At 36.7% G+C, this 16,574-nt stretch overlaps 1 protein-coding gene across 3 annotated transcripts in view; it reads right to left on the reverse strand.

The window, feature by feature from the left end:
- Positions 1 to 16,574, reverse strand: part of MAP3K20 (mitogen-activated protein kinase kinase kinase 20) — a 213,110-nt gene that overhangs the window by 138,771 nt on the left and 57,765 nt on the right. The window contains exon 2 of one of the 3 annotated variants that reach the window (XM_071216293.1): positions 14,116 to 14,258. The exons of the other annotated variants lie outside the window; for them this stretch is intronic. Within the exon in view, the coding sequence (XP_071072394.1) occupies positions 14,116 to 14,151 (36 nt within the window). The 5' untranslated portion in view covers positions 14,152 to 14,258. The remainder of the gene's footprint in view (positions 1 to 14,115; positions 14,259 to 16,574) is intronic. 3 annotated transcript variants of the gene reach the window in all.

The following is a 16,574-nucleotide window of genomic DNA, read 5'->3' on the forward strand; positions in this document are numbered from 1 at the left end:
TTTTTAAGGAAACAGACCTTTCCATAATTATTCTCAACCTACCCATTAAGCAAAACATCTGCCATAATACAATCTTTCATCTCTTTTTATGTTTACTTTCTCATATTATATTGCTGTAACTATGTATAATCACCACTGCAAACAAAATACCCAAATCTTGACCCATCTGCAATTAGGAGTTCAAACACACAAAAAAGAAAGTCCTGGGAAGCAGCTGTGGCTCAATCAGTTGGGCTCCAGTCAACCATGTGGAGGCTCTGGGTTCACATTCCAGGGCCTCCTTGTAAAGGCAAAGCTGGCCTGCCGCAGAGAGCTAACAGCCCACACGCCTGACGGCTGTGCGCCAAGAAGAGCTGGCACAGCAAGATGATGCAACGAAAGAGACAGGCAGAGCAGGAGAAAAAAAAAGTGCCGCAAATGGACACAGAGAAGAGACAGCAAAAGAAAAGGAACAAGGCGCAAGGGGGGAAATAAATAAATAATTTTTTTAAAAAAAGAAAAAGAAAGTCCTGTAGTTCATAATTACAGACACTTTTCAGATTTTAAATACTCCCTCCAAATTACAAATACTTACTAATCTATGTGTCTTCACAAATGAGCTACTTAACAGACATAAATAAAGATTGCTCTAGCAGAAAAAAATTGCTAGGCAATTGTTTAAATAGATTTTTGGAAGTTGGTTGGTTAAAGAGCACTTTTATGTTCTTTTACTTGAATCTTTTTTTTTTTTTAAAGATTTATTTATTTATTTAATTTCCCCCCCTCCCCTGGTTGTCTGTTCTTGGTGTCTATTTGCTGCGTCTTGTTTCTTTGTCCGCTTCCGTTGGTGTCAGCGGCGCGGGAAGTGTGGGCGGCGCCATTCCTGGGCAGGCTGCTCTTTCTTTTCACGCTGGGCGGCTTTCCTCACGGGCGCACTCCTTGCGCGTGGGGCTCCCCCACGCAGGGGACACCCTTGCGTGGCACGGCACTCCTTGTGCGCATCAGCACTGCGCCTGGCCAGCTCCACACGGGTCAAGGAGGCCCGGGGTTTGAACCGCGGACCTCCCATATGGTAGACGGACGCCCTAACCACTGGGCCAAAGTCCGTTTCCCTACTTGAATCTTGTTACCCAAGACTCACCAGTCCTAGAAGCAGGAAATTCAGTGTGGGTTACAATTCAAGTCACTACTTCAAACACTAGACCAAAAAAATCTGCTTCTGTTTCTGCTCATGGATTCATATTTTTTCTTAAGACTTGGATTTTCAACAAAATACTTTGTGAAGTACAGTGATAGTAACATACCTGTTCATTGAAAGAAAGAATAAAAGGAAATAAAGAGACAAAAGAAAACACACATATTTCATTTTAAAGAATTTCTACCATTATATATGATTACTAGACAATTTCCTTTACACATAAAAATACTCGCCCAGAAAAAAAGTTTCTCAAATTGACATTTTAACTACAATGGGTGCTTCTGTCTTCTGCCTTCATTCTGAAGCCTACCTCACCAAGTGGATAACTCAGGATATTTATAATTCTCTTCTTTACCCATGTGCACTACATTTTATACCTTGATAACAAGGTGACTATCAAAGTACAAAAGATTTAATAAAGCCATAATCATTATTTTTCCTTAGGCCAAATATTTTGGCAGATTCCTAGTCTTAATTATAATAGCAAATGGAGAATTTCACATATAAATTTATAGTAAATCTTTATTATTTCAAATGTTTTAAAATACATAATAAAGAGAATTAATGCTTTAACACTCCCCAACAACAAACACAGGAAATTATATCTCCCCATGCAAAGTTCATAAACACAGCCTTTTTATTTTGGGAGAGGAATTGGGGAGACCAACCTTCTGAATATTTTCATAGCTACTGTCCCTGGAAAAAATGGTGATATTTGGAAGAGAAGGACTGAACAAAGATCTTAATGTTGCAGGTCTGAAAGATATCCACATCAAAACCAGGTATAGTGGTCCTAACCCAAGCAGCTGGCAAACTGCAGGATGTATGTGGGCACTCTTCTGCCTAATAAAATCTGAATCAAACACTTTGCATCTGATTCTCCATGTGAGCTTTTATGCAAACTTCTAAAGTGCAAGGAATCCTGGGGTGGAAGAGCTATTCTGAGAGATTTCACATAGTTCATGTAATTAGGGAAACCACTTCCTTTGATTGTAAGTGTTCAAAACAGCTGAATTTCTCCTATCAAAGGCACTCTGTGATTTGGGTCACCTCTTTTACTTTCTCTTTCATGTTTCTCAGGATGAGAGGTGAAGCTGGAGAGCACATTATTTAGGGGAAAAAAGAATTTGCTTTTTGTTTTAGGGATTGAACTTGTACTATTCAAAAGACTGTCATTTAGAATCTTCCTTTCTTTCTTACCCTCTGTCTTTTTCCTTCTCTATCGAAGCTCTTCAGTAGCTAGAGAGAACACAATTCAAAAATGTCAATTAAAGGTTGATGGGAAACTGTGATATTGCATGTAAAAGGATTCTAATTTTCATGTTTGGGTTTAAAACATAATTAGAAAGCACTGGGATCTGTAGAATGTAGATCTCCAAATCACGCATTTTTGTTGTTGTAATACTGAAGGGGGGGGGAGCGGGGAGCCTCCCATTCTCCCCTAAAATCACACATAACCAGGAGCAAATAGTGGAAAAGAAACTATTGCTCTGTTCTTTTCCTATATTCCTGGGGTGTTTTTTCCCTAAAAGCAGAACACAAGCTTATTCAGCAAGGCAGTTCATGTTGCTTTTGCTATAGCTCATCTTAGTGTTGATGCTGTTCAGGTATTTAGTACACTTTATTCTAAAACATCGTGGTCAGTTTAGCATGCAGAGTTGTCAGTGAACACATGAATTAAAGGTAAAAGAATAATTTCAATTAACTGAAATTTTAATTAACTAAATTCTTAGAAATTGTAGCATATAGATTACTGTTAGACCTGCTCTACTTCCAGTAGAAACACAGGTATCAATGTTCTTGAAACTTTAAAGAGAGAAGAGAACATGATCTTCCTTGTTCAGGGTCTGAAATTTCTCCTATTACTGTTTGAAAATCACATTAGCTTTTTTGGCAGATGTATCTATGTATAGGGTCTTTCATTTCCAACTATTAGGCTCATTGCTCTAAGCTGTTGAAATCTTTTTAGGTTCTTGTTCTTATTGTGCCTTTTAATATGTCACCTTCTTTCCTTACTGTCATATTAATTGAAGAGTGGATCAGATGCTACCTAAATCATTAATGTAAGCTTTAAATAGGGCATGAGTAAAATTATTTAATTTAATTTAATTATACTAGGTTTAAGTACTTTTTAACACTTGTGCAAGTCTAAATGGTTACAAGTCCACTTAATTGGCATATGGAAATTTTATTTCAATACTTTTACTCCAATACCAGATAAAATTTCACTTCCAGTCATCCATCTTCTTTGCATCTAATCACTATTATAATTCTTAGCATATTTTTTTAGCCAAATGTTTTGAGCATTTACTAAATACCAAGTGTTATACTATAAATGTTTAATCCCACTGAAGAGGCTCTGAGGTAAGTCCTAGCATCATCTTCATATCAGAAATAAGGCACACTATGTTAAAGAACTTACCTAAAGACTAAGCACAGTGAGAAATTCTAACACAGGTCTGTCTGGCTCCAGAACCTATACTTTATATCACTGCCTCTGTACTGAAGAGATTTGTTTATAAGTTTATATCTTACACAGATCCCGGTGAGGCCCGTAAGTACTTAATAAGTATCTTCTGAATTAAGTTGAAACCACAGCACAGTAAGGAAGAAGATGGCTCTGCAGCCTAAATCAAATAAAGTATAAAAAAAGCTTTCAGAGCTCTCTCCAAATATCTGAAGGCTATCAAATGGAGGACGTGCACACTCAATTTATGTGGCTCCAGAGAATAGTACCCAAACCAATGGGCAGAAGATAAAGTGAATCAAATTCTAATTAAAACCAACCAAGGCCTTTAAAAAAGAGCAATGAAAAAGAAAACAAAGGTGTCTTAAAGTAAGATTCCTATCATTAGCGCTAGATAAAATATGCAGATGACCAGATGATGTAGAAAAATTCCCTTATTGGGAATCTCTTGTTAGGGTTTATCAGTGGTACCCAAATCCCAGTCTAAAGGCCTGCTATATCAGGGATGAATTTTTTTTTTTTTTTTTTTAAATACATTCGATGCCTAGGTCCTACTGTGGAACTACTGAAAAAGAACCCTTGGACTTGGGGCAAGATATCTGTATTTTAACAAGTCCACCAAGGTCATTCTGATATGCAGCCAAATTTGGGAACAATTAGACTTGTGGGTCTTTTTCTTCTTTTAATATTCTATAGGGAAGCGGATTTGACTCAATGGATGGAGTGTCCGCCTAGCACATGGGAGGTCCAGGGTTCAAACCCAGGGCCTCCTGACCCCATGTGATGAGCTGGTCCACACACAGCTGATGCGCACAAGGAGTCCCGTGCCATGCAGGGGTGTCCCCCACATAGGGGAGCCCCATGCGCAAGAAGTGAGCCCCATAAGGAGAGCTGCCCAGGAGTGGCGCCGCACACACAGAGTGCTACAGCAGCAAGATGATACAATAAAAAGAGACACAGATTCCTGGTGCTGCTGACAAGAATATCAGCAGACACAGAAGAACACACAGCGAATGGACACAGATAGCAGACAACGGGGGGGGAATCTTTAAAAAAAAAGATTCTATAATTCTATGAAGATATGATCTCAACTGCCTTTCCAATTTACAATCATATTTAAAATTCAGAAGTACTACCTTTGCTATAGCCTTTGATCGACTCTTACTCGCTATGTGGCACTCTGTCCTCTTCTTTCCTTTCATTATGTCCTTCTGTTAAAGTTATTGTAAAAGAGCTTCTTCTGGGGAGGTACTGTCAATTTGCAAAATCTTTTCATTGTTCTACAGGTTACTTAAATCTGTTATCAGATCTTACCCACCTTTTATTACCACAGATAAAAACACTAACGTAGCTTTATTCCTAAGGATAAAGAATTCAGACGTTTACATTGCTTTGCTACTACACTGTACTGTAATATTTAGGAGTTAATGTGTATTCTTTACTATATTTCCCATTTTAAAAATATACAAATTTAGGTAGAACACTTAAAAAAATATTGTTCCATCACCAGCTTAATAGACAAACATTAAAGATTTTATAGAAATGAGTGACATTTTTTATTGAATAAGTTTTTTAAACACTATTTGTAAAGCACTGTTGGGAGAGACGGGAAGTGGAAGAGATGAACAGAAACCAAGTTAAATATTTGTAACGCTTATTTAAACTTACTATGTGTTAGGCACTGTGCTAAATACTTCTTGTGCTTTCTCATTTAATCCTTTTAACATAGGATCCTATCCTATGGGAGTTATCCCTATCCTATGGGATAACTACCAAATAATATCTCCATTTTACAAATGAAGAAAGTGAAACAAAGTAGCTAAATAAACTTGTCCTGGGTCACAAAACTAAGTAGTATGGCTAAGACAGATTCAAATCCAGAAAAATAACTTCAGGATCTATACTTTGAAAAATAAGTTGTGGATTTAAAAACCAATCATGCATAAAATATAGGATTCCCATATACCACCCTTTTATTAACACCTTGCACTGGTGTGGTGCATTTGTTACCAAATTGTGAATGGAATTAACTGAATATATTAATATATCTGAATGTGGTTAAAAGGGGAGAGGCTAGGTTGTATATATGGTAATAAAGTTTTACACAGTGAGTCCTAAGTTAAACCAAAAACTACAGTTAACAGTACAATTATAAAAATGTGCTTTTATCAATTGTAACAAATGAGTCTATACTTTTAACCACTACAATATGCTAAGCTATAAATATTCTGATGAGGGAAGAGAAAAATCTTACAAAAATCAGCTTAAGACAAGTGCTCAGTAGAGATATAAAGAGCTTTATGAAAGCACAAAAGGAAAATTCAATTTGCAAGGGGAGAAGAGGAGTGGTGGGGAAGTTTTTTAAAGAGGGGTGTTTTAAGAACAGGCTTCTGACAGGCAGGGAAGGGGTAGAAATACTTTTAGCCAGAGGTGGGAAAGTACACTGGCCATTTGGAGAACGTGTTGTCCACTCATAAAGTTGAAACACTGCCCTCATGAGGGAAAGGGAGTAGAAGAGGTTATAAAGTTTTGCTGAGGGGGGATTTTTTTTAAAACTATGATACCTTTTATTAAGACAAAAAATATATAACTCCACATAAATTATTTAGTTATACACATACCTATAAGTATGAAAAAGAGTCATAGAAGTAATAAATTGTTTTTCAGAATGGCTGTACCATTTTTGTATTTCCCATCAAATATATAAAAGAGATGCAGTGACTGCACCCTCACCAGTACTTGGTATTATTTTAGTCTAGTTGTTCTAACAGGTGTGTAGTGAAATTCTCAAGGTTCTAATTTGCATTTTCCTAATGGTTAATGATGTTGAAAATCTTTTCAAATGCATATTTCCCACTCGTATATACTTTTCATTGAAATGACTCTTTATATTGTTTGCCCATTTTCTAATGGGACTGTTTGGTTTTTTACTGTTGAGTTTTGAGAGTTATTTATATATTCTATAAACCTTTTTGTTAAGGTTTTTTTCTCCAAGTATGTATTCTGTATTTCATCCTCTTAAGATGCTCCTTGAGGGAAGCAGATTTGGCCCAATGGATAGGGCACTCGCTTACCACATGGGAGGTCCAAGGTTCAAACCCAGGGCCTCCTGATCCATGTGGTGAGCTGGTCCACACACAATGCTGATGTACACAATGCTGATGTGCACAAGGAGTGCCATGCCACGCAGGGGTGTTCCTTGCATAGGGGAGCCCCACGCGCAAGGAGTGGCCCTGTAAGGAGAGCCGCCCAGCGCGAAAACAGGACAGCCTGACCAGGAATGGCACCGCACACATGGAGAGCTGACACAGCATGATGACACAACAAAACAAGACACAGATTCTAGGTGACGCTGACAAGCATACAAGCGGACACAGAAGAACACACAGCGAATGGACACAGAGAGCAGAAAACTTGGGGGGGAGGGAGAGAAATAAATAAAAAGCAAATCTTAAAAAAAAAAAAAGATGGTCTTTGAAAGAGCCACAGCCTTTTCTTTTAATTTGATGAAGTCAGTCTTTTAAGGATTGTGTTTTCCCATGTCTAAGAATTCTTCACCAAGTCGTAGGTTTCAGAGATTTGTTTATATATTTTCTTCAACTAGTTTTATTGTTTACCTTTTACAGTTAAATGTGAGATCCATTTTGAAAGAATTTTTGTATTATGATGGTGTTTAAGTTGAGTTTATTTTATATATTTACTTTTTTGGCTATGGATATTTAACTGCTCCAGCACCATATGATGAAAAGACTATCCCACCTCAAATGAATTGCTTCTGGCCCTTTACAAGACATCAGTTGTGTGCATTTGTGAGGATGTGGTTAGTGAAGAGGGTAAGGGGTAATGATAAATTGGGAGAGCAAGGGAGATCACAGTGGTGATGTAATAACTTGTATCTTAATAGTGGTACTGGTCACATGAACATACCCATGTGATAATATAACATAGAACTATACCCACACCTTGCACCAATGTCAAATTCCTGGCTTTGCTTCATATGATAATTACTGTAAGATATAACCATTGATGTAAACTGGAAGGTGACAAAGGACCTCTCTAATATCTTTGCAACCTCTTGTAAATCTATAGCTATTTCAAAAAACAAGAGTTAAAAAAAAAAAAAAGCAGTGAATTGGCAATGTACATGAAGTGGACAGTTTCAAATGAAGTATACAAATGCCAAAACTGACACTAGAAGACAAAATCTGAGTGGTCCTATATCTACCAAAGAAACTGTATTTCTACTAACAAACTCTCCACCTAACAAGTAAAAGAATTAGAAATCCCAAATTTAAGAAAGTGGTTATCTCTCTCAGAAAGGCATAGAGATGGGAATGGAAAGGACATAGATGGAAAGACAGTTTTCCACTGAGTCCAGAAGAAAGCCGAATATATTATTATTCATATATACCATAATTATTATCATTACATTAATAATCCTAATAACTATATTTTATGGATCCAGTTATTCTGGGTCAGTCACAGGGAGAAGGAGTTTCATGTATTTCATGTTTTATCTAATTAGCCTCTTCCGAAACTGGAGCAGATCTACCTACTACAACATGGACAGGAGCTATGTCCAAAGACAAAGAGTGCATAACACACTCTTCAAGAGTAGGCTGAATGTGACACACTCGATAGTGGTTCAACAAGATAATGTGCTTTTAGGCACAGAGCCAAACAGCATTTCTCTGCTTTGTTCATCCTGTGTGAACAAATGCTTAGTTCTTGTGGATACATACCACCATGACTCATTCATTTCCCTCTGTCAAGTGAATGGCAGGGAAACTGTAAAGTCACATATTGTGACTACAGAAGTCAACTGGATACCTGAATAACTATGGTACAGACCACCTCCACTAAACCAAAATGCTTTAAATGTGTTGAGTAATGAACTTTTGGAATTCATCTGTTTCAGCAGCTAGCATAAATTTAGCTCATCTTATATTTCAAGGCACAATAATATCATGCAATGGCCCTTGGTCACAAGGCTGGTGAGGCATGAAGCCAGATTTTAAGACCAAGCAATTGGAGCCCAGAACCCAAGACTTAACTTATCAGAACAGGTTCTTCAGCAGGTGGCAATGAAGAGTGTGATAGGAGTGGGAGGTGAGAGACCGCATGTTCAAATGATTCTATGACCACCTGGCCCCATGGGAGGCCCTTTAAATTCTAAGGCAGCAGTCCATTCATTATCAGGGCAGCTGTGACCCCATCCAGTTGGCATGTGGCTGCTCACCTGCACACATGCTTTGGGAGAGGTCTCCTTTTTAGTCCTTAGCTCCTGTCCATGTTCCAGTAGGTAGATTTGTTCTGGTTTGGGAACAGGATATCCTGTTCATGGCAAAAAATAGTAAGATGCAGGTATTTTGGTAAGTATTCAAGCAAGCACCTCAATCTACACTGGTTCTTCAGGACAGGGATAGGACTTAGGAATCAGGCTGTTGTCATTTAACAACAGCTGATGTGTGTCCTGGAAACAAATAGGGCACCATCCTATGCTGCCAAATACTAAATACGGTAGTGCTGGCAATCTAGGTAACATTCATGCCCCTTGAGTTCTTTGCTACAGAACCCCAAAACTTCAGATGCACCCACTGAGGGAGAATTTTTTAAAGGGCCTAAATGTCATATGGAGTTAAAATTTATTCTCTAGGTAATGGAAAAGTACTTTAAAAACCTCTGTTGCAAAGAAAGACATATTTCATCTGTTTCCCCTTCCTTCTTTACTTTTTATTTGGTGACTGTATGTATGGCACATGGATCTGAAAGGGAAAAAATGGACACCCATTTTCTCAGAACACTGCCTGTCCATTCCAAGGACTTTATTCTGGAATCCATTCAATCAGAGATGATAATTACACTGGGGAGGGACAGGGTGAGGTCAGGGATATTTCCACTAAATGGAAGAATTAGATTCCTAGTCCTAGTTGCTGACTACCCTTAGACACAGGGGAAGGGGAGGACATGAAATCATATCAAAACAGTCAGCTGCCATCCCTGCTACTGCTTCCCTCCCATCACATTAGTTCTTAAAACGTGCTCCTTTCCCAAATCTTGGCTTCATAATCAATCCAAAAGCTACCTGAGGGTTCATAATACTTCAGCACATTGCAGAGGATACTTGTTTATCTTCCCTCCTACTCTCCTTCTCCATTTTCTGAATTTTCTACATCTTTGATTAAAACCTTTTCTCTTACGAGTATCTGTCACATACTTTCCTAGCTACGGTAAAGAACTCTGCCCAATCCTTTGGTTTACAAAACATAGATAGGAGAAAATAACTGTCATTATTTGACACTCATTTTGATTTCCTTTTAACTGATAATTTTAAAAACAACTACTTGTATATATGACTGTTTTAATGCTTCTTAGCTCTGGACAGTTTAATTTTCACTCCATCTCAAAATGAAATCATTGAATCCCTAGGCAAATCTTTCCCCATCTCCATCACACTGGGTATCCATGGCAACAAGTCCTGAAGTACTGGTATACTGTGGCATTTCATTGTTTAATGGAGCACCTAATGTCAATTACTATATATATAACTTTATATGTGTGTATATTACATACTCTCCTTTATATGTTTTAAGGCATATAGGATAGTCTCTGAATTCTCCCGAGACAGTGCATTATCCCCTCTAGTGGGTTAAAGCTAGGGCAGAAAACAAAATGAGAGTATGCACAAGGATGACTTAAGATCTTTGGGCTGCAGCTCTTTCTGCTATTTTCACCATATCAGAAGGCACAGCCAAGGGTTTTGCCCAGGCAGACAAGAACTCTGCCACTACCATGTTAAGTAATTATAATCCCAAATAAATTGCATGTGCATTTTTTTCACAGGTGCTGATAGACAAAGTAAAAAAGCTGGGTTTTTTTGGAAGCATCTTATTTGTGCTTGCTACAGCCAACATGTTACAGTAGAATTTTGGGAGATTCTAAAATCTTGTCAAACTGAATCCTGGTGCAATTATGGCTTTTTTATATATATATACTGATGAGGTGATAGTGAGGTAGCAGCAACAACCATCAACCAGACCTCCCCTCTTTCTCACTGAGGATCTCATTTTATCTACTAGGTAGTTTTCAAGAAAATAGATACACACAGTCTGCCCCATGCAGAGGACTTGCCCAGCTAGATAGTCAGTATCTATCCTGGTGTCATCACGCCCTAACATTTTGGTATCTCAGTTACCTAGAACACCTGGGGTACCCAACACATACTCCTATCATTTATTTATTTTATTTTTAAATAAACTTAATTTCAAATTCAAAAATAAAATAACAGACAAAAGGCAGCTTAAAAAGTTATGAAAGCCATTACTCTTAAAAAATTCTGTCCAGACACTTGTAGCTCATCTAATCCTAAAAGCAAACGCAATTGTTCCTCCAGTGTTCAGAAAGATACACAGATGAGCACAGATTGATTAAATGACATGATAAAAAAGTCTCCATGTTCATGAAGAAAATGAAGAAAAAAAGCTAAATTATATTCATAATTTAGAAAACTAAATCCCATATTCTTTTTTTTCACCTTTTGTATTGCCATAATACCTTTGTTTTTGCTACAAAAATATTACAATATCATCATTAACTCTAGCACCATATTCTTAACATTTTGTAGTAAAAGAACATTCCTGTATTTATATTATTAACCACATTCCTCATCTAACTGATCTAAAGCGTATTATTTAATTCTACTCTTTGGTGGACGTTAATTTAAATTTTTGAACAAGAAAGATTTCAACCAAACAATTTTTAACCCTCTCATTTTAAAGATAAGGAGACCTGAGGTAAAGTGACTCATCCCAGAATCAAGGATAAAAAGGTATCACTTTCTCCTTGACAACACAAAAATCCTAACGTATTTATTTCTTTTTTGTTTCTGAGAGTGACCAAAATTAAGCAAATATACATTGTTTATAAGCTCCTTTATTTTAAAAACTTAATTATACAGTATGGACATTTTTCCATGTCTAAATGTGCATCTAAATCATTGTTTTCCATGATAGCTCAGTTTTCACTGAATGAGAATACTAGAATTTATTTACCTAGTCCTACCATTGAACGTTCAGGTTGTTTCCAATTTTCATGAGAAATAAATCACCTCAGTGAAAATTTCTGTACACATCATCAGATGCACTTGTTTGCTCATAATCTTAGGATATATTCTTAGTTGTGAAATTTCTGGATCAAAAATTATGCATGTTTGGTTACATAATGCAAAGCTGCACTTTAGAAGTATGTTAATTTATACTTCTACCTACAATATAAGAAAGTTTTCATTTCCTCAATCCGCACCAACTGTATTTGCACTCATTTTTATCTTTACCAATAGTAAACGTCTTATTTTCAGAAACGGCTTTCCATTTTTATACTACTGTGTTTAGCCCTAATTTCTTGAGTCAATGCTGGTGAAGTGGGTTTCAGTTACGAGTTCTGATCACATACATTTTTAGGAAAGGCAATTTCAACTTAAATTTTTATTAGGTAAAATACAGATAAAATATCCAGTGAAGTTTCACTTTTAAATTCTTTCAAGATCCCTTAATGAAAGCATTTGTGAATGCATAAATATAACAGTTATAAACATCAGCCCCATAGAGAGACTTGGGCTCCAATCCTAGCTCTGCTACCTATTAACTGAATGATCTTAGGCAAATTATTTAATTCCCTGTATCTGTTTCCTCATATGTAAAACAGAGATAATGATGCTGTCTTTCATGAATATTAAGATGAACATTTCTTCAGATATCACCAACACCGGGTTGTATTACAACTGATGGCATGTTAACATTTTAATTGGTAAAATTATTTTCTTTCTTAGTGTCACATACAATAATGATGCATTTTAAATTGAAGGCTTCTTTGATTTGATGAAATCTGACAGTACCTACTGCAAAGGCTTATAGTGAGAATGAAATGAAATAATGTGTTATAAGATTAGTATAGTAAACACTTGAGGAATGTCACTAATTTTTTATATAATGTTATAGATTTCTTTGACTTTTAAATATTTAGGATGTAAAAAATTGATTTGAAGCATGTTTTTAGTTACTTGAAGCATATTTTATATAAAACAGTTGAAAAACTTTTCATTTTAAAATTACCACCAATAAAAGTTTCTTGTTTAATGGAATTTAATCGGAATTCTATCTAAGCAGGAAGTGATCTGTTATTTTGTACTTTCAGGAAAGAAAGAATCAGTTCAACAACGTGAAAATCATGACTTTAAGCAAAGAAAGTAGCTATAGGAGAAAAAAATGTTTTAGATTTTTTTTAACTTGGCAATTTTTAATTAATGTCAACTTAATCATAATGTTTTCCATCTGCTATATGGGACCTTTCGCAGATGCATAAAGCCAAACCAACGCTGATTCTTGGGAACTGCAATTAGGAAATTGCATTTAGAAAAACTAGAGAAGGCAGAAAGGGAGTAGTGTGAGATGAACCTAGTGTTAGAAGAGGGAAAAATAACTTCCTCTTGTTATTTAATAGTTTTGATTTTTTAAAAATTTGCCTCAAAATGAAATCATTATATTTATCTTAATAGATTCATAAAGGAATTCATAATTAGGCTAGATGGACTTCAACTATGAATGTGTAAGTTAACAGAAGTTCAGTTGAAAGAATGTGTGGACAGGAGTCAAAAGGTCTGAAAAAAAAACTGATTAGTCTTAAAAAATAAAAAATGTAAGAAAAAGAAAGGGTCTGAATTCAAATTCCAGATCTATCACTGACTATGTGACTTGGCACACATAAATTCATTTCTCTCTGTTTCTTCACCTGTGTACTGGTAATCATACATAACTCACTGGTGTGTTACATATGCAAGTAGGTACTCCTCAACACAATGCCCAACATACGGGATGAGCTCCTTAAAGGAGAGCAGGTATTCTTATTTACTGGCATGTGTAAATTACAGGGCTTCCAACTTCATCTCTTACTTCTTTCTGCTCTAATTTAGAATTTTACTTCCATCATATTCCAAACCAATACATATATTTCTGAGGTTAATACCCTCTTTCCCACTCACATGCCATTTCATTTAAGGATTTAGATTTTTTTTTTTAAAGCTCCCCAAGAAAGGAGGTTTGGTCTATTTACAAATATTTGGTATATTTTAACTTTCTCTCTTATCCCATATCAATTGCCTCTCATCATCTTTCTTCCATGTCAAAGCCCTTCAAAAATAAAAACATGCTTGTTTTCAGCTGGGATCCTAAATGTGAAAGATGCTGCTAATTCTAAAGATACATTTTATTTTTATTTTTTTACAGAATCGTCAAAAAAGCAAAACTTCTGTTTCTGAGCCAATTATTTATAAAATTATTTTTTCTATCTTTTCCCCTTATTATGAAGAACACAGCATATCAAAAGGGGAGTAGTTAGAGAGTGGTAAATCATTATTTAAATATTAAGAGAATGTTTAAATGAGGTAGGAAATAGAATGGGGGAATGGGAATCTCACCTCTGGAGTTCTCCTAATCAGCATCCATCCATCCATTTTTTTTTTTTCCTTTCTCAGATTCACTGAGGTAGTTAGAGAGACATGACCACTAGATGGGCCTCTGTGTTAGCAGAATTTTATTAAAGAAAAGAGGTTTTAGCCTCCTGTGAAGGAAGGAAAAAAGAAGATTCCTTGCATAAACTATAATTGTTTTGATTTACTTAGCTTGGATATAATCTACCTAGGTTTAGAGGATACTAATAAAATAAATTAATATTATATGTATTAAAATCTTTAATATGATGAAAGTTGTAAATTTGTACTTAATGAAATTAAAGTTAAGCAAGGAACAGCTGATCTGTCTAAAGTGAGATGATTAGTCTTCATAGAACAGAATGAGGAATGTAGGATAAGACTTTTAAATGGATAAAGGTAAATTTCATTGTTGCTAATTGTAATTTACTAAGCTTATTTAAAGGTAAAGTAATTTATGGTTAGTTATAGGAAGTTTGCAAAAGAATTTCTAAACTTTGAGTATGCAAATGGCTAATTCCAGAAAGTCCTTATTAATTAGAAATCTAAACTGATTGATAATAATAACAAAGAGTAACTTCATAACAGGGAAACCTGTCAGAGGCCACCTCAATTTGCATGTTAAAGTGATGGTAGGGGGAAGATAACCTTGATTCCACTGGGAATCTTAGGTTTTCTTAAAATAATGGAGAAAGTAGTTTTCCTGTACTGCTAAAGTAAAATACCTGTTAACTAATATAATCATGGTAAAGGCGTAGAACTAAAAAGTAAGGTACTAAAATTAGTTAAGCCCATTTGATATATGTTGCATTGGGCATGTTTAGAAAGTGTATAAAAATTTAAAAAGATAGATTTCAGGATTGTCAAACTCCTGCGCATTCAAACCAGGCCCCAATACACCGCATGGTGCCTTCCTATTTGAGTTATTGGCTAGGATGGTTACTAAAACCCCTAAAACAATAATGGTGACTACCACATCTGGACATGTACCTAAAGTGGACAGAAAGTAGGCTGAAGTTTCAGACTTTTGCGGCAGCCAGTGACAGCTCAATATGGCCAGACTGGCTCTGTTTCATAGTGCTGAAGGGCACTATGCACAAGGCCAGTGAAATACAGGCCTAGCTTCTCTCTAGGGCCAACAGTGCTACAGCATGCTGGCTATGTAAAGGATTGATTAATATTAAGTACTTCACCTATATGCCTGATGAATATGATCAGATCTCTTCTAGATCAAATGCAGAAGTATACTGAACATGCTAAAAGTCATGGTAAACTCAATTCATTCTCTAAGTAATTAATGAATGTTCCTGTAAGATAAAAGAATGGCTCTCTTAAATACTGTCTTTATTTTGCTTGCCATATGCTTATCTTGTTGCCTATACTGTCTTTCTGAGTTTATGTCTAGGCAGTGCCTCTCTTCATACCTCTCCTAGCACAGGTGGCTATCCAAGGCATAACCACTGCCATGGGAACTGGGGCTCACAATTTATACCAAACCCAAGTCTACCACATTCCCTCCCTAGAGTTAACCAACACATAAAAGAATTCAAGAAAGAATGCTGTTCCCCATCCCCTACAAAAGGATGCAGTCTCTGGAGGCACCTTGCATTTCTCACTCTTGTGATTCAGTATGTCATGGGCTGGCTCCCTTTTTGGGCCTGCTTACTCCCATCTTCTTTTACCTTTTAGTAGGACAATGTATATTAAATTCTAACTAAGTTTATTTCTTCCAGAATCAACGCCTTCCAGAACAAGAAATTAGTCATACTGGGGTTTCATCCAGGTCCAACCATGGTGCCAGACCCATCTTCTGTCAACCACAATAGAACAGCTGGAGGCCTTCACACCCTATCAGGCAGGGACTATTGTTCCTAACCAGCAGAAAGCAGCTGCAGAAGAATGACCATCACCCTTCAGTTCCCCCTTAAGAATAAGAGTGTAAACTCTCTGAAGCAGAAGTTGAGGCAGGTTAGTATAGGGAAAGAGGGAAGGCAGCTGTGACCTGGCAGAGAACATGGCCGTTGAGACCACACTCAGAAAACCCCTACTACTAAGAACAAAGCCAGAAAGACCCCACCTAGACCCTGGTCACAAAGTCCCATTTGGAACTCTTTCCAGGGTCAAAGGGAAGCCCCAGAGAACACCCAACAGGCCTCGCCATTGACCCCACAAGAGCTAATAGGTGGGGCAAACAATCAGAACAGCAAACAGCTGATGCCCTTCCCCAACACTAGAAGGGAGGAGGAAAGGCTTTAAAAAGGCCTAACCTGGGGCCCCACATCCGTGTCTCACCCTGTAGCATACCCACAACCATGTCTAGCATTGTGTACTGTTTTTCTTTTCCTGATTCTTAACCTCTTTACTCCCTGGCATACCCTATAGCATGTCCTTAAATTCTTTCAGGCGACATAATCAAAAACCTAGAAACCCAGAACCCAGATCATTCT

This window comes from Dasypus novemcinctus, chromosome 7, assembly GCF_030445035.2.
Source record: "Dasypus novemcinctus isolate mDasNov1 chromosome 7, mDasNov1.1.hap2, whole genome shotgun sequence".
In the NCBI taxonomy this organism is placed as follows: Eukaryota; Metazoa; Chordata; class Mammalia; order Cingulata; family Dasypodidae; genus Dasypus; species Dasypus novemcinctus.